The 19,815-nt window shown below is 31.7% G+C and overlaps 1 protein-coding gene across 5 annotated transcripts in view; it reads right to left on the reverse strand.

The window, feature by feature from the left end:
• Positions 1-19,815, reverse strand: part of LOC148176284 (uncharacterized) — a 40,211-nt gene that overhangs the window by 20,012 nt on the left and 384 nt on the right. For 2 of the 5 annotated variants that reach the window (XM_088034584.1, XM_088034580.1), the window contains exons 1-3: positions 16,740-16,993; positions 8,322-8,717; positions 2,410-2,769 (exon numbers count right to left, since the gene is read on the reverse strand). In XM_088034584.1, coding sequence (XP_087890710.1) covers positions 2,410-2,769; positions 8,322-8,696 — 735 coding nt within the window. In that variant the 5' untranslated portion in view covers positions 8,697-8,717; positions 16,740-16,993. The other 3 variants (XM_088034581.1, XM_088034582.1, XM_088034583.1) reach the window with 3 other exon arrangements.

Here is a 19,815-nt window from a genome sequence, read left to right on the forward strand (position 1 = left end):
AAATTTATATTCATGAAACGCAGTGGTTTTCTTGTAGATTTTATTAGTCGAAGAAAATTCAAAATATCCACAAAAATAGAAAAAAAACAAATTTTTAAAAAGCCTTAATGAACAAAAAAATAAAATGTTTAATTTATTTTCGAAAGTTTCAATTATACAGAATTGAAGTTGTTTGTTGATTTTACCTCTCTAAGCACAGACACGAAAAATTTTCCGAAAATCCACAGAACTACGAAATTAATAGAATTTCAGAATAAAATTTTCAGTTTTGGCTCCAAAATTTTGAATTATGCAAAGCGGTGATTTCTTGTAAATTTCATATGCTAAAGTAAAGAAATGAAGCATTTTGGACATATCAAAAGAATTAAAAAAAATACAAAAAAGCTTCAAAAATAATGAAAAAAAGCGTTCTAATTCTTTGAAAACTTTCAGATTCACAAAGTCTATTTTCTTGTCTATTTTATTAGTCTAAGCGCAAAAGCAATACATTTTCCAAATAATCAAAGGAAAAATATAGAAATGTTGGTAGAAATTCAAAATATTTTTTTTTTATTTACTTTAGTAGATTTCATTTGCCGAAATATAAAACAATTTTTTTTTCAAAATTTCCTATAAAATTAAAAGAGTTTTAAAAATTATGGGTGTGAAATATCTGACCATAGAAAATGACATTTTTAGTTCTTTTAAAAAAAAACAATTATTTAATTGTAGATTTCATCTGTCATTTGTCACAGCACGAATAATTTTCTAAATACAATTACAAAAAAATTCATTGAAATTGAAAATAAAATTTCTATTCTTGTACTAAATTTGGTTTTATGAAACTCGGCAATTTTCTTGTGGATTTCATTTGTCGAAGTATAAAAACAAAGAAGATTCAAAATTGCACACAAATAAGAAGAAGAAAAATTGTTAAAAAATCTCAAAAATGAAAGATGTTTGCAAATTATTATTTTTTTAAAGTTTTATAATAAGAAAATGCAAGTAAGCAGTTTTTTGTAGATTTCATTTCACCAAATACAGAAACAAGACAGATATTTTCGGAAAATCTACATAATTAAAAAACTATGAAATTTATGTAAATTCAAAATACATTTCCTGATTCATTTTAACAGCTTCAGAATTGAGATAACGACGATTTTCCTGTGGATTCCATCTGTCTAAGCACAGAGAAAAGAAATTTTCAAAATATTGACAGAATTAAGAAAACAAGAGAAATTTCGGCCAATTCAAATTGTACTTTTTAGTAGTTTCAGACTGGTAAAACGTGATTGTTTTCTTGTAGATGTTATTTATCTAGAATCAAGAGGCGAGGAAATTTACGAAAATCTAAGTAATTAAAAAAAGTAAAAATTCTAAAGAAAATTTCTCATTTTTGCTGTAAGGTTTAGTTTAATTAAATGCAGCTAGTTCCTTTTAGATTTCAACTATCTGAAGGCAAAGACGACAAATTTTTCGAAAATCCATAGAATTAAGAAAAATATACAGTTCAAAAATATTAGCTAAAATTTGAAATTTCCATTATTTTTTTAATGTTTCACAGTGAGTAAATGCGCGTAGTTTTTTTTGTGGATTTCATCTGGTTAACAAAAAAAACTTAATATAAATTTTAGGAAAATCTACAAAATTCAAAAAAAAAATTAATAAAAACAAATCAAATTTCTGCAAATTAAAAAAAAAACAGCTTCAGATCCGTGATAGACGACGATTTTCTTCTAGATTTCATCTGTCAAGTAATGAACATAAAAACAACCAATTTTCGAAAAATCCACAGAATTAAAAACAATATAAATTCAGATAAATGGGAAATTTCTGCAAATTCAAAATATTTTAGTTCTTTTAAGTAGTTTCAGATTGATGAAACGCGACTGTTTTCTTGTCGATGTTAACCGTCTAGAATAAGAGACAAAAAAGCAAAACGTCAAAAAAAACAATTAACAAAATTCTGACAATTCAAAATGAAATTTCTAATTTATATTTCAAGACTTTGCAAGAGCGAATTTCTGGTAGATTTTAAGCGCCTTGAGGCAAACAAGAAATTTTTTTGTAACTTCATCAGTCAAGTTTCCCAAAATTCACAAAATCAAAAAAAAAATTGATAAAAAAAATCTGTAAAAGTATGGAGAATTTAAGATCTCCAAGTTAAAAAAAATTCTAATTTTTAGAACTGCGACTCGTTTCTTGCAATTTTATCTCTTTTAAAAAAAAAAACCTCTTAATTAAATTAATGGTGGATGCGCCAAATTAATTAAACTTCCATGAATTTTGACAATTTTCTCGAATTTTCTCACCAATTCCAACCCTAAATCTCCAAGATGCCGTCCGCCTTTCCCACCCCTAACTCCCCTAAGAATCCCAAGTCCCCCTTTCCCAAGCCCCGCCTTTCCACCCCTCACCCCTCAAACTCACCAGAGGCACTTGCTGAACTGGTGGCATATTCGAAGGTCCCGGAAGAGGTTCAGCGAGGGGTGATGGTAGCCTGGTACAAATAATGGGTGGATTCATCCCCGCCATGTTGTTGCTATTACTATGTATAGTCATATCGCTGGGTCCACAGTCGCTGGTAATGGGCGAGCTGACATTCCTCGTATTTTCCGGCGATGTTGGCGGCCTCTTCGCCTCGTTCTCTTGTTCGATGGGTGATCGGCATAATCGTAGGTTTTGAACGGGGGGTGATGGGGGCGGTTGTAGGCGGTCGTTTTCGTCCACGGAGGGTGAACGCGATGGGGGGCGGCGGGTGAGCTCCGTGGGCTCTGTCTGCTCAGGTTCCTAAAATAAAAATCGTTTTTAATTGTTGGAAATTGAATTGATAGACAGTGAAGTGTTAACAATTTAGTAGTTCGACGTTTCAATGATGGAAAGTCCGGGTGGGTGTCAATTAGAGAATTTTATACAGGAGTTGAATGATTTATTCAACTAGAAAAAAATTAAATCGGATTTCAATTCGGCTATGACTGGCAAAAAATTCTTAAGATTACTGGAAATTCAGCATCAATTGGATTAATGGAGTAGTCAAGCGCGCGAAAATTTCTGAGAAAAAAAAGACAAATAATGACGTCAATTGGAAAATCCAAAGTGATAGTTGCGATTGGTTCCAGTACTGTTTGTCCATTCTTCTTTTGAATGGTGGAAAAAAGTGGCGACGACAGAACGGAATTCATTGACTATCTAAGAATTTTTATTAAACGAGCATTGGCAGAAAAAAATATTTATTTGCAAATGGTCTAGAAGCTGCACTACAAATAATCAAAAATAAATTGAATCGAAGGCAAATCTAAAAGAGGTCCACATATTGTTAAAAAGAAGAAAAATTAAGATAGAATGTGAACAATCTACTATGAAATCTACAGAAAATCAAGGGAATCAAAAACGAATTTAGGAAAGTCTATAAAATCCAAAGAGAATCTGAATAATTGAAAGAAAACCGGAAGATTATCTACAAAATATGAAACCAAACACAAACTAAGTAAAATCAAAAAAACAAGAAAATCCAAGAAAAACCTTAAAAGAGTTTTAAGAATCTAAAAAAATTCTAAAGAGACTATAAATATAAAGAAAGCTAGAGCATCTAAAAAGAATTGGACCAAATCTAAAATTAATCTAAAAAGCATTAGATACTCTCAAGATAATATAAATATAAAAAAGTGCAGAAAATCTTAAAAACCCAAAAAATCAAGAGAATTTAAGAAAAATTGAAAAATCCTAATAAAAGTCCCAAAATAATATAAAAAACCACAGAATTGAAAAATCTGATTCATCGAAAAAAAATATAAAAATTATTTAGAAACTCTAAGAAGAATTTAGAAAATTTGAGAAAAATGTAAGACAAATTTAAAAAAACTACAATCTAAAAGGATCAAAAAATATATAAAATCTAAAAATAAATGGTAAACGAAAAATCTTTGAAAATTCAGTACCTACCAAGTATTAAGAATTAGACCCAATTTTTAGAGAATGTAAAAAAAATCCAAAGAGATTTCAGCAAATTTAGAGTAGAGAAAAACTCTAACAAAACTACTCACTATAAAAGAACAAAAATCAACAAACGTAGAAAACCCTAAAAAGTTCAGTGAAGTTTAAACAGAACTAATATAATGTTAGAAAAATGCAAAAATCTAAAAATTAAATTAGAATGCAGAGAGCAGCTAATGAATTTAAAAGATTTGCAAAAATTTCAAAAATTTACGGCATTTCAAGAATTTAGAAATTTTAAAAAAACACACAAAGCAACTTGATGGATCTAACCTATTTGATCTAAAAACATCCAAACTATTTAAACAATTCAGAGAATTTAAAATTCGAAAGAATCGGAGTTTTTGAGAATAATTACCATCAAATTTGTACATTCTGCTTTTACGAACACCTAAAAATTTCTTAAGAATCCTAGGAAATCCAAAGAAGTCAAAGCAAAAACAGCTAACAAAGAAAGCAATGAAAGAGAAATATTAAAAGAAATCTAAGGATTACAGAATCAAAAAAATCCTAAAGATAAATGATCTAAAGGATCTAAAGTACGTAAAAAACCAAAAGAATGAAAAATACAAAAATAATTGAGAGGATTCAAAAAATCTAAAGAACCAAAAAGATCAAAATATGTAATAAAAAAAATCAAAAGAATCTAAATAAGAATCTAAAGAATCTAAAAAGTCTAATGAATGTAAAGCATCCAAAGAATTCAAGCAAGATCTAAAGTATCTAAAGGATTTAAAGAAATTATGTAAAGGTAAAGATATTTGAAGAATTAGCTACATTTGAAGAATATGAGTGCAAAGCATCTAAAAAATCCCTGAGGAATCCACGAAAACACAAAAAGAACTAAAAAATTTGAAATATTTGAAAAATCAAGACGCCAAGTCCTAAGAACTTGAATATTGAAAGTTTCAAAAGGATTTTCTTCAAGAATTCAAAGATCTAAAAGATCGAATGGATTTAAAGAATCAACAACATATAAAGGATCAAGAAAACAGAAGAAACTTAAAAAAATACAAAAGGGAAGATCGAAAGCAACCAAAAAATCAAATTAAAAAATGACACTAGATCCGAAAACATAACAAAAGAATCCGAAAGATCCTAACAAATGCTAAAAGAACAGTAGAGAATCTGTAAAATCAACAGACTTGGAAGCATTTGCAACTCTAATTGTAGGATCTATAACATTTCAAGAAAATAAATTTAAATAAATAAAAAAATCCTTATTTGTAACATTTGAATATAAAACACAAATTTAAAAAATCTGATCCTAATACAGAAAAGTAACAAAAAAATTCTAAATATTCAATATAAAGAATACGAAAGACTAGAACATCTAAAATAGCTTTTAGAAAGTTTGTCATTGTAAAATTACCTACTTCACTTTTTGTTTCGAAACTTTTTAAGTAGTAGAGACATCGTTCAATTTTGAAAACAAAAAAAAAAACAAAGATATTGACAAACTACGAAGAGAAAGCTCTGCAATTTTAATTAAGAAACTAAAATTAAAAAACATAACCACGGTAAAGCATCAGAACAGGAACCAAACAAAAAGGACGTCAAATTGGTTGATTGTTATTAATTTATTAGCAGTAGAGGGATAAACATTCCTGTTCTTTTAACTTTTTAACTTCCGTTAAACATAGCATTTATAAATGAAAAAATAAATAAATTGGAAAAAAAGGAACAAAACTAAATGAAAATGTTTAAAAGAGCTACACAGAGGAAATGACGGGCGAAAAATAACTTCGATAGTTTTATTCCGCGCTTAATTAACTAGTTGGCTGTCACTGTGTGAACGTAAGTCTTCATATCTATCATTCCCTAAATATCTGTCAAACAATTTGACGTTTAAAGGTTCGGACACACGTTCGCAAGGTTTCCGCCATTTTTTTACACCCTCATTTACTTTATCAAGCCTAATTTATCCAAGTTGACCCTATTTGATTTAATCATTCTAAATAAATGTAAATTAAATCTTTAAAAAAAAAATTACTTCCAAAAAGTCTAATTTGGTCCATCAAGTCTAATTAAATTCGGTGGAAAAAGTGAAATTTCATTCGGACTAATTTAGAGTGGTCTAAATAGTTCAATTAAGGTAAGACCTTATCTATTACATAATGAAGCTAATTAGTTCTTATTGGTCGACTTAATTTAGTGAAATTAGTCTAATTTAATCAAAATTAGAATAAATTAATCAAGCCACTCTAACTTGGGTATCTAGAAGGTCTAATTTAATCAGATTTGACCCAAATTGGTTCATCTGGACTAGGTCGGCCTGTTTGGCTCAGAGTAAAATCAAGTAGTGTAATTTAGTTCACTTAATCTAATTTAGTCAGACTCGGTTAATTTAATGTGATTTAGCCAAAGTCGGCCACAATTAATTCAATTAATCAAAGTCGCATTGAGTAAATTTAGTCTAATTTAGTCCGAATTGACCAATTTTTAAGAAGTCTAATTTAGGTCAACTTGAATTAATGAAATTAGCCTGTGCTCATTCCATTTACTTTAATTAATCCAGATTTGGCTAGATTTTCCCTATTTGGTCAAATTTGGTCGACTTGGTAAAATTAATCTTTTTTCTTTGGGATTAGACTAACTTAGGTCGTATAAAAACTCTAATTCAGTCAAATTACACTGACTAAAAAATGTAATTTCATATATTGAGTGTAATTTAGTTCGACTAGTCTAAATCAGTTCAATTAGCCTGACTTCATTCGAATTCGAATTCTAATTCAGCCAGACTCTATTAATTTCATCTAATTTAGCCAAAGAAAGCCACATTTAAATAATTCAATTAAGGCTGCATTGGGTCAATTCGGTCTAAATTAGTCCGACTTGACCTATTTACCTCATTTTCCAGAAAGTCTTATTTAGGTCAACTTGAATTAGTAAAATTAGCTTGACTTAGTCTAATCAGACTTGGCTATAATTTCCCTCATGCTGTCAAATATGTTTCTAAAAGAAGTCCGATTTAGTTCGAGTTAGTTGATTTAGCCGCATATCATAAGAATTATAATAATTTGTTTTAACTTTTTACCATAAAAAAACGTCTAATTTAGTCAGATTACACTGCTCAAAATTATAATGTGATATAATGAATCTAATTTGGTTTGACTAGTCTTAATTAGTCCAATAATTAACCTGGCTTTATTCGAATTAGTCTAATTCAGTCAGATTTGGTCAATTTAATTTAGTTTAGTTGAAGTAGGCCGAATTGAATTGAATTTAATCATAGCCGCAATGTGATCTATCTAATTTATTTAAACTTGACCGATTTACCTAATTTTCCAATTTAGGTCGTCTTGGATTGAAATTAGCCTCATCTGACTTTTAGTCAATTTCCAGAAAATCCAAATTAGTTAGACTTGGTCAAATTAGGAATTTGACTAATATAGAACGCATAAAAGTCTAAATTTAGTCGAATTACATTACCTAAAAGTGTACCGAGACTTGGTCTAACTTAATCAAATTAGCCTGACCTCACTCGAATTAGTCTAATTTGCTCTAACTTAACAAAATTATTGTAATTTAATTAGTAATTAGTGTAGTTCCTTACCGAGTGTTTGATTTGACTAATATAGGACGCATAAAAGTCTAATTTAGTAGAATTACATTGCTTAAAAATGTACCGAGTCTAATTAAGTTCGACTTGGTCTAAATTAGTCAAATTACCCTGACCTCACCCGAGTTAGTCTAATTTGCTCGAACTTATCAAAATTAGTGCAATTTTATCAGTAATTAGTGTAGTTCCTAACCGAGTGTTTGATTTGACTAATATAGGACGCACAAAAGTCTAATTTAGTCGAATGACATTGCATAAAAGTGTACCAAGTCTAATTAAGTTCGAATTGGTCTAAATTAGTCAAATTAACCTAACCTCACCCGAATTAGTCTAATTTGCTCTAACTTAACAAAATTATTGTAATTTAATTATTAATTAGTGTAGTTCCTTACCGAGTGTTTGATTTGACTCATATAGGACGCATAAAAGTCTAATTTAGAATTACATTGCCTAAAAATGTACCGAGTCTAATTAAGTTCGACTTGGTCTAAATTAGTCAAATTAGCCTGACCTCACCCGAATTAGTCTAATTTGCTCAAACTTAGCAAAATTAGTGCAATTTTATCAGTAATTAGTGTAGTTCCTTACCGAGTGTTTGATTTGACTAATATAGGACGCACAAAAGTCTAATTTAGTCGAATGACATTGCCTAAAAGTGTACCAAGTCTAATGAAGTTCGAATTGGTCTAAATTAGTCAAATTAACTTGACCTCACCCGAATTAGTCTAAATTGCTTGAACTTATCAAAATTAGTGAAATTTAATCGGTAATTAGTGTAGTTCCTTACCGTGTGTTTGTACTCCCTCGTCATCTCCGCCAGCCCCTTCACCTTGAGGCTCTCCGCCGTCTTCAGCAGCGCCGATAGCTGGCAATACTCCACGTTGACCTCTCCCTTGTACATGAATTCGATGAGTGTCCTTAATTCGGCAAATCGCACGTCCTTGAGTATGACAATCGGATGTCTGCTCGGATGGTCGACAAATAGCGTCTGGAAATAGGAGGAACACGCGGAAAGGACGACTTTATGTGCTCGAATCGAATGGCCCTCCGAGCAGGCCAGAGTTACGTCTACTAGACTTTCGTCACGGAGCAGTTGACTGAACACCCCGAGTAAATTGCTTTGATGATTATTCCACCTCAAACAGTAATGCTCGCTTCCCATCTCTCTGCACGCCGATCAACACTAGAAACAAAAAAAATGGTATTTTTAAGAGCCGCTTTTGAGAAAAAAGGAGGAAGAGTGATCGGGAGAAGGAAAAGGTGAAGATAATCGACATTTTACGGGATTGTTTGCGTGTTTGTGCAAAGAACTGACTTTCTAAAGTATTGTTAAGACGCTGCGGCGTGTTGCCGCAGATGGTCTTGCTTAATTGTTGTAATTATTGAAGAACGACGATATAATTTACTCGCTAATAGAACAAACGTCATTCGATCTAATGAGAATTTCAACCATCATCATTCGAAGCGATGAAGTTTTCATCCACCGCAACCTCGACGAATCGCCCGGACATTCGCATTACAGTTGGCAATACTTCAATTTATAATTTTACACCGTCAAATTGACCCGTCAAACGCTCATTCATGAATTATGAGGTGGCACCACTGACACAATAAACGGAATAAACGTCAAAACGCCTACCGGTCACAGATGGCGCAGATCGCCGTTGAAGTTTGAGGTTAAGTTTTTATGCTAATAATTAATTTCCTTTGTTGAATCATTCTCTCAATTATCGCTCTCGAACGTCAACATCTCAGGAAGCCATGCAGAACGATTAGTGAAGCAAGACATGCATTTTCAGCTTCATCACTAATGACGTCAGAAAAACCGCTAAATTTTGCGCGGGTTGGCAACAGTGGAAGTGTCTTGGATGCGAATTGCTATCTGTCCGAATTGTTGTTTTATTAAATTATAATGCTTCAGGTATGGACGTAATTACGACGATTATGAATAGTGTGCGTTGGATACGGTTCAAATGTTCGCAATTGCAGTGTTCGTGACATAAAAACCGTAATTTTGTTCAAATTTTGCTCAAATGTGGCGCCGATGGAAACGGGAGCTTTCACGGTATCAAATTCCCGTCTCGTCGAAAGATTTTTGACCGAAATGTTCAGAAGATCCAAAACGGTAACAAGAACTACTCAAAAGAGAGAACACAAAAATGCCAAAAAACTTCATTTCGAAAATAAAAAGAAGAAAGAAAAGAAAGACACAACAGGAAACAAACGTAAAATTTGGATAAAACGAGAAAAAAAAATAGGAAAACAAGAATACAAAGAGAAAATATAAACCCAAAGTACTACAAAACTGAAAGATAATGATAAACCAATAAAAACAAAAATAAGAAACAAATTAAAAACAGGAAGGAAGAAAAACAAAGAATCGTAAACGAAAACGAAACTCAAAAATAGTGAAATACAGACTGATTCACGTAACATTACGACCCTGACGAACGGGCGATGCAACCAGTAATACGTTTTCCATATGTCATATGATCCATAATTTTTTTAACGTTTTAGACATATCTTGAAAAAGTCAGATAATATGATTATTATTGACAGTTTCAATAACCATAATTTCGTTTTTAAAATTCGTGGTCGTCTGTTATCTATTTCTTTTTTGTTTTCATCAGTTTTAGCGAAATTCCTTCTCTAATCATTAAAAAATCAAAAAGATTCGTATAGAGAAAATAAAAATAAACTAAGTTAGAAAAAGGAAAGGAAAAGAAAAAGACCAAAAATATCAGGAGAAAAATCTAAATAAAAGTAGAAAAAAGAACAACGAAAGATACAACAAATGAAACTTAAAAGCGAAGAAACAAAAGATTAAAAATAACTGGAAGAAAAAAATGGAAACACAAAGAAGAAAAAAAGAAGAGTCAAAAACAGTAGGTAGAGGACAAAAAAGACAACAAAATGTTAATAAACTAAACACAGGCGACAAAAGAATTAATAAATACAAAACAAACAAAATAAAATGTAAAGAAAAAGGGAGAGATCAAAAAAGTGAGAGGGAGAAATAGACGATAAAAAAGGATCCAAATAATAAAAATAGAAATAAAGAAATCCTACATGGACGTATAGGAAAGAATCAATTTAAATATGTATTGACAAAACACAAAAATGCAGTAGAAAATTTCAAATCAAAAGAGAAGAAACACAGTAAAACAGAATAGACAATTTGAAGATGAAAAGACAAGAAAATAGAAATGTACAAGAAAATAGAAATGTAAGGAGAAATAGAATGAAAAAGGCGTAAAGACCAAAATAGTCTTAAACGAAAAAGCAGAAAAAAAATCGAAAAAGATAAAAGTCGGAAAGCAGAAAAAAGGCAAAGAGAGTGGAAGCAAAATCGAAGAGATTATACAGAGACAAAAATGTAGAAATTAAATATTAGGAAAACAGAAAAATGATGAGTATTTCAGATCAGAAGAAAAGAAACACAGAAAAACAGAATAGAGAATTTGAAGATGAAAAGACAGAAAAATAGGAATGTAAGGAGGAATGGCATGAAAGAAGCAAAAAAAATGTACAAAACGAAAAGTTAGAAAGGATAAAAAATAGAAAAAGAAAAACATCAAAAAGACGGATATTTGAAAAGGCAGAAAAAGTACAGTGATTCGAATGCATAATCCCAAAAAAAAGCAGAAAAATAAAAAAGAATTAAAAGAAAGAAACAGAACGACCAAAATAAACAAGCTGAAAAAACTAGAAGATAAAAAAAATAAAATAATGCGATAAATTATACAAGAGGAAGAAAGTGGAAGGCAGAATCAGAGAGAATAAACCGAAAAAAAATGTGACGAAAATCTGAATGGAAAAGAAAGATATACAAAAGAAAACATAGACAAAAATTCTGAAAAAGAAGAAAAATAGTCACACGGACGTAAAAGAAAATAAAAATTTTAATAATAGGAAAACAAGAATGACGAGAATTTCAGATTAAAAAAGAAAAAACACAGAAAAACAGGAAAAAAACAATTGAAAAAAATACAAGAAAATAAAAATGCAATAAGAATTGGAATAAAAGAAGCAAAAAACCAAAACAGTACAAAGCGAAAAGATAAAAAGGAAAAAAAATAGAGAGGAACTTAAAAAGGCGGATATTAAAAAACAAAGAAAAAAATTGTAAAGTGATTAGAATAAATAATCTCAATGGCGAAGAAAAGAAAGCAGAAAGTTAAAAAAATCCAAAAGTGAGGCTGAAAGTAGTCGTAAATACGAACTACAAGGTTGAAACAGAACGCCCAAAATAAATGAGCTAAAAAAACTAAAATGAAAAAGCCATAGGGTAGAAAGACAAAACAGAAAAGTTAGAAAACTTGAACAAGACAAATAAAGTTTTAAAATTGGTAAAACCGACAGGAAAAAAAAACAAAAACTGAGGATATCATAGTAACCAAGCAGAAGTAATGAAGAAAATTGTCAATAGAAATGTGTATTAGATCAGAACATTTAAAGAATGAAAAGCACAAAGAAGTGTAAAAGAAAAAAAAAACATAAAAATCAGAGTATAAAAACCAAAAAAATGTTAAATGCTCTGAATAAGATTTTCTCTAAAACAAATAAAAAAGATTCAGGTAAACAAAAAAAAGAAAAAGAAAAACCGACAAATAAGTGAACAAAACCGAAACGTGCAAAAAGAAAACAGAGAAATCCGCGAAATTCAAACAATTTATGACAAATGATAACTTATGTTATCTTCACCTGCGCAAATCGCTAATACTTCAAACAGTAAAAAAACAAAAATTCCATTCGCCAAAACGTCATATTTTCAAATTTCCAGCTCCCCAAACGCCAAGATGAAACGAAATCTTTCCCATCTTATTTCCATCGCAGTCGCCATGCTATCCACACCGTTGGTCCCGGAAGTAATAGGCCCTAAAGTATGGCGATAAGTCGTATCTATCGCTCGGCTCCGATTGGTCGAAGACGATTGGCCACGCCCTCACATTAAGCAGAAACTTATCTCTCTATCTTGACATAAATTAAATAACGGAGGGGTCTTTTATTCCCTTACACCGGAACCGCCATTTAAAAATGGCGTCACACTTCAAGATCTCGCTTTGATTTTTAGGTTAGTTACAAACTGTATCATGGAATTAATTAAGCAGTCACGCCCCCTGTCCGTAAAACACGGAAATGTAATTTTCTTGCCCGTTCGTTCCGCCACTGCCTTTCGAATGAATTTAAAAGAACGCAATATTTTTATTTTGGGACAGGTCGAGGTTAACCTTCAAAATCTGCACTATTAATACTAAAATATGCAAAGTTCTTTTATTGCATACATCGTCGTGAGGTCACTGCGATTTTTGTTAATATATTCGGATAATTTTATTCATAGACGCTTCAAATTTGAATAAATTTAATTTATGAGGCGATTAGATAATCACAAGTCTCGAGGAGAAATTAGACATTTTCCATTTTAATTTGTCTGTAATTTGCATTGATGGCAGATAAAGGCAATGTTACATGAGCGCGTCGGGGCTGCAACTTGAAAACGCGAAATTCCCCGTTTTCACGTTTCGTTCTTCAAGGTTGGTACTTGAAGTTAGCAACAACGTGCGTCGGCAGTTCGGTGCGTATTAGATCATACGAGATTAAAAATACGTCCTTCGCCTTCTAAAATCAATTAATTGCATCGTTGTTGGCAAAAACTGCTTGCTCTCTTAAATGTCAAATTCGTTCAAGAGTTCGATGCGTGATTGATTTTTAATGCGCAATTAAATTTCGGAGCGCACTATCAAAATGATGTCAGAAATTGGGAACAACACGGGAGTTTGCATTTTTTAATATTTAGCACCAAACCAGTCCCGCCAAAAATGTTGTGTTAATCTCTCATGAGATTATTTAAATTCTAATTCTTGTTTATTGGAGAAACGCCTGGTAAATATCACCAAATTATAAAAAGTTGCCCAATCTATTTTATGCAACACCGTTCGGTACCAATCTTAAAATTAGGACTACCGCAATATGCCTTTTATTGGATTTGGACTGACATAATTTAAGTTAGAATTGCGTTTGACTTGATTTTTGAAAAATTTAGACTTTTACAAAATTTGAAATTTGGACTTCAAATCGTCTTGCCTCCGCTTGAGATTTGGACTGCTCAGCTATTTGGTTTCATACCCCAGAAATAATTAAAGGACATTTAAAAAAATTGGGCTTCACTTCTTGATTTAAAATGCAAAATGCACAAGTCGAGATTTGAACTTAAAATCGTCCTCTCCTATAGCTTCACTATAAACATTTCAAATTTGGACGATTTTTGGTTCAAAATAATGAAACAACAAATAAAAGAAAACAAAAATTTTGACTTCAATCAGTCCTTTCGAAAGATGAGGTTTGAAATTTGAACTGATGTGTTTTATACATATTTGATGAACCATTTATACCTATAACAAAAAGCGTCTTTTTTACTTTTTCTTGTGTAAAATCAATATAAAAATTGTTTCTTTTTGATAATTCCTAAAAATTTGGACTTACAGTTTCTAAGTAACATAAAGCTTAATTAAACTTTTCATACATTTTGACAAATTTATACATTTAAATAAACATACAAAAACAGCTCAAAAATCGTTAGATTTGGAGTTTTGATGATTTTATTTCATGCTATAGGAAAACACATTTGGACTTCAAATCCCGTAGTGGTGTTAAATTAGTTCAAATCTACTTATTATTGAATTGAAATGCAAAATGTACCTACGAAAAAAATTCGGACTTCAAATGGTGTGAATTCGGAGGTTTTAAATTCGAACGCTTTCGTTCTAATCTCTTAAGTTTTTAGTTTTCTCGGGTAACAAAATAATAAAAACATAGAAATATCGTATAGGCCAAAAGTCGCAAAATTTTGGACTTCCCAATAGTTCCTTTTCGGAGACTATTCAGAAATCTGAAATTGTTTAGAAAGAACTTATAAACTATATAAAAGGCATTTTTTCATTTTTCTTAGGTAAAACCTGTAAGAATAGCAATTTTTATAATTTGGGCTTCACGTTTCTAATCATCAAACTCAATAAAATTTGTTGTAAGTGTAACAAATTTTGACATTTAAAAAATGTGCAAAACATGTAAAAAAAAATTTGGACTAGTATCGTCTTTGAGATTTGGACTGCTGAGCTTGAACTATTTAGTTTTATCTTCTAGGAAGACGTAAAACACTTTTGGATTATTTGGGACTTCAGGTTACGAAATAAGACCAAATTAATTGAAGTCTGACCTTTCAAATTCGAGTGAAACGCTTCCAAAAAGTTTGAACTTCAGGTTTTTTGTACACAAATTTATACCTTCTATACCTTGGACTTTCTAAGTGAAGTCACAAAACTTAGAATATAGTGCGAGTTCGACTGCTAAATGTACGGTCAAATAGGTCAAACTCTTTGGACTTTGGACTTCAAAGCGTTCATCAGAAACTTGAAATTTGGACTGATGCGTGTTGAATATTTAAATAGCTTTAAATATTTGATGTCTACAACCGAAACCACTAAAACACAGCTTTATATATTTGAAAAATTTTTGAAAATTCTTCAAATTTTGAAAATTAAAAACAAAACCTTTTTTATAGATTTGGACTGTGGTTAATGACATCTCTTTTTATAAATCGATTAAATGTACACAAACTGAAGAATTAGAATATAGTGCGAGCTGGACCGCTAAATTTGAGGTCAAAAAGATCAAACTTTTTGGAATTTAGATTTCAAAGCGGTTATCAAAAACTTGAATTTTGGACTAAAGCGTGTCGGGTTTTTAGTTATCATTCAATATTTGATGTCTACAGCCAAGACAACAGCAACCAAGTTCATATTTTTAAAAAAAAATCGAAAATTAGGAAAAAACACTTGTAATAAATTTGGACTTACCGCCTGGCATAAGTCAAATTAAATGTAAAAAACTGTAGAATTTTGAAAATCAAATACACAAACACAGATAAAAATTAAATTAAATCAAATTTCTTTTCTTAATTTTGTTTGAAAATTCCAAGTGAAAGCACTTTCGATGAAATTAGAAAATTTGAACTTAAAGCTTCAAAGTGATTATCAATGAATTACATTTACCGTCGGCATTCAAGATATCGAAACAATCACAGATCAGACAACTTTAAAATAGGACTTTCTCAAAATATAGAAATTTGGACTGATTTGTCTTAACCGTTTAATTTTACGTTTGATAGTCAAAAAATGTAAACTTTCTTGTATAAATAAAAACAACATATTGATAATAAAGAATCGAAGATTGATAAATATTTGGACTTTAAAAATGTTTTTTTTTCTTATGGGCGTTCGACCAAATCAGCGATCATATCAACGCTTCCGCACTAAACCTACAACCCTTTTCCATTACTTCATTGCTCCCAGACAGAATTCCGGAAAATTCGAGTCAATGACGTCCAATTCACTTAACGACACGCAATATCTATATTTAACGTTTAACCAAAACGTGATAAACAAGAACTAAAACCTAATTAATATCGAAATGACCAGACGCTAGCCATAAATTAGTTCAAATGATTATTTCAATACGACAAGTGACAGCAAACCACAAATGAAATTCAACCAAAATAACCAATTTCAATATTCATTAGTTATAATAAAATTCACAGATGCACTCGTAAGATATCGATAAGATAATAATTTGGGGAGGCAACAATTCGAAGAAATAAAAATTAGACCGCGCGAAATAAGTAGCTCGTTATCAGGTAAAAACCTACGCGTGTCGTAAACATGATTAGCGTACACGAGGTATCGGACTAATGAAGTTTCGGACAGTTTTTATATTACAGATTTCTGTAGTTTTATTATAGCACGAGCGAGCGAAGCGAGCTAATTCATAAATTTTCTAATCGTCTAGTAAGCTTTGTGTGTTTTGTGCCAATTTTTTTTTCGAAGTCTACTTGATGTAGGTGGGTACCACATTAGAAATGAGTTTGTTAGGGTGGTACCACTTGGGTACCAGTGTGTAAATTCGTGTGCCGACTCACCCGTCGCTCATTCCACGGCACAACCGGTGCCAAATCTTCCGCACTAGTTTGGGTACCCGCGGTACGACTTCCGGTGGATCCTCGCCAGCGCAATTACGTAATGAAAAATTCGGGAATTGGCATCACACCGCGCGATCTATCACACCTAAATGACGCCTGAGCAAGGTGTCAAAAAGTGCGCGGCAAGGGGAGAAGAGGAGGAGGGAGACGTCAAACTCACACAATCGGTACCTTTCTGTCATTGATTATGCAATGCGTGGAACGCACTCTTGATCAAACTCGGCACACTCAGCACAGGCTTTTGTACCGGAAGTAGTCGCACTGCATTCGCGCTGTGTCGGCGAACCCGGAACTGCCGAAATTAGTGCTCGCAAGAAATGGCACGTGATGCCCTTCAAGGGTGCATCTCACTAGTACTGCTCGGATCAGACCCGGCTCCGAGTCAAGTCGCCGGCCAACTGTCTGAAACTCGGAACGGATCGCATCGCCGCCGGTCGCCCCCGCAGCCCCACCACCGACGGGTGCATACGCATCCGACGTCGCGACGAACGAGTGCATGGCGGTGCGGTGGCGGCGGCGGACGACGGGGGGTGGAAGGAGAATGCGGAGGAGTTTTGCGTGGCGGCGGCGAAGGGGACGGGAAATGCATTTTTTCGGGTTTGCAGTTTTCGGAGGTTCAAGGTCGACGGTGTGACGTCCAACGCGTTTTGCTCATAAAATTGGAAATTGATAAAATTTTACCTTTGAATGAGACCTTGACTTGCAGTGGAAAAATAAATAGATAATAAAAATTACGTGCCAAATGCGCACGGATCGAGCCGGCTTTGGAATCTGTAATATCTCGGTAGGCTTTGCCTGTTCTCACGAAACGTCACTTTGACGGTTTGAGGTTAAACATGTCAGAGTAGACAAAACAGAGAATCAAAAATTCAGACCTACTAGACATAATTTACAATTACACCAACCTTGAAAACCTTAAACGCCTAAAAGAAATACAACCTAGCCGCAAAATTAAAGCAAGCAAATATCAAATTTGGGCTTTAATTCAACAATATCTAATTTTAAACCTGAAACTTGATTGTGTTAACTAAACCACTTTATTTTTGGGACCTGAATGCCTAGTCAAAAAATCGAATTTTTGAAAATGAAAACCTAGAAATCTAACAATATGGACAATAAGTGTTGAACCAAAATAGCGTAGCTAAATTCAAAAATAAATTTCCAACTTAAAACCAATACTTGAAACCTAAGAAACTTCCATTAATCAAAATTTCTCTTAAACCTAAAACCTAAAAAATTTTAAAAAATACCGAAAATTACTAAAATGCAAATTTTACAGATTTTTAATTTGGGCTTCTGTCTGACAATGTCAGTTTCAAAACTTGAAACCTAAATGTTTATAGCCCAAACCAATTTGCCTTTAAAATGGTTAGACCTAAACCTAAAACCTCAAAATTAGTCCAAAACCTGATCTAAAATTGAAAAATTTACAGATCTTTAAAACCTAACAGTAATTTCAAAATGACTTAAAACCTAGTCAGAAAAGTTGCACGATATAAAAAATAGAATATGAAAGCCTAGAAATTTTTAATAATGTAATAATTCTTAATTTTTGATTTTTGAATTAACTACGTTAGCATCGCTACAATAAAATAAATTGCAAAGTTCAAAACTTTGTCTTATATTTTACGTTGAATTCGAAACCTAGAACGTAAAATTTGAAACCTAACATAAGCATTTTAAATCCTAAAATATTAATTTACAAAATTAAGAACCCCAAGTTTCTTTAAAGCCTGATGATTTCAAATTAAAAAACTTTTAATATAAAAAAACCTGAAACCTAGTCTGAAAATAAAAACCTAAAAATTTAACAGCATGATTTGTGTTTTGCCAAAGTTTTAATAATTAACGAAAATTGAGCAACTAGGACCTAATATTTGAACTTCAACCTGACCATATCAAATGTGAAACCTAAAACCTAAATGTAATCTAGTCCACTTGAACTATGAAATATTTACACAAAACTTGGGAGCCGAAAATTTGATTGTAATTTTAACTAAAATTAGAAAATTTGCATATTTGTTTGATAAAACCTAGCAAAAATAAAAACCTAGAATTTGTAAGACGAAATTCTAAAAATATATATTCACCAAAATGTATACTATTCAATTTTCGAAAAAACTTAAATCAAAAATTAGTGATATTTAAACTTTTGTTTTACAATATCAAATTTCAAGCCTAAAACCTAATGGTCAAACCTAAGCAAGTTAAATTCTGAAATGATCACATTAAAACCTAACAGCCTAAATTCGTCTATTGCCTAATACTAATGATCTGGACTGAGAAACGTATAGTTTTGTCTTTAAAAACCTGACAGGAATACAAAATTATTTAAGCTTAAGCAATTTTTTTTATAAATAAACCTAAGAATTTGACTGAAACCTAAACTCAGATCCTAAAATAATAATTTAAACCTAATAACCTTGTGATTTAAAATTGAGAAGTCTTCAGATTTATCTTAAACCTAGTAGAAATACAATATAGGTTGCATTAACATTCATATTTTGAGTAGATTGCTTTTTTTTTCTTTGTATTTCAAAAAAGAAACCTAGAATGAATGTTTTCCCACAAACCGATTGTTTTCAAAATAAATTAAAAACCTGAAACCTAAATTTGAAACTTAAGCAATGTAAACTGGCACCTGAACATCCAAGGATCAGGAAATACGAAACACGCTGCCTGAATAATTGAATTGTAAACCAAAATATGAAAACCTAAGCAAACCTGAGAGCCTAAAGAGTTATTTACAACCTAGAACACAAAAATTTGAATAATTTTGAAACCTGAAACTTGAACCTCCAAGCAAAAAACTTAATTATAGAAGTGTTCGAGTATCATCGAGCTTGAAAGCCTAGATTCAAAAATTTGAAGGTAAGAATGAGCAACCTGAAACCTGAAGAAACTTACATTGTGTAAAAATGTATAGCGACAGTAACCTGAAACCTAATTAGGCACCAAATTAGAAAACTGATTGCTTGCCGCGGGCGCGGGAGTCTCGCGCTTCAATTACCACTCGTCAATACAGCGTCATTTCCCCCGCCTCTCGTGTAAATAACTATTGTTTGAGAAACTCCGAACTTGTAACGTCAATTTTATATACAGTGACCCTTCGAACTCTTGACAAAGCTAATTCGAAAAAACTCAACATTAAAATCATTATGACGAATGAATATTTAATGAAATGCAGGATAATAATTAATTCGTGCTAATGAGACTGTGGTAACTCATGATTTGACGGCTTAACAAT

The sequence above is a fragment of the Gnatocerus cornutus genome, chromosome 4 (assembly GCF_029298725.1).
Source record: "Gnatocerus cornutus isolate USDA-ARS CGAHR chromosome 4, icGnaCorn1.1, whole genome shotgun sequence".
Lineage (NCBI taxonomy): Eukaryota > Metazoa > Arthropoda > Insecta > Coleoptera > Tenebrionidae > Gnatocerus > Gnatocerus cornutus.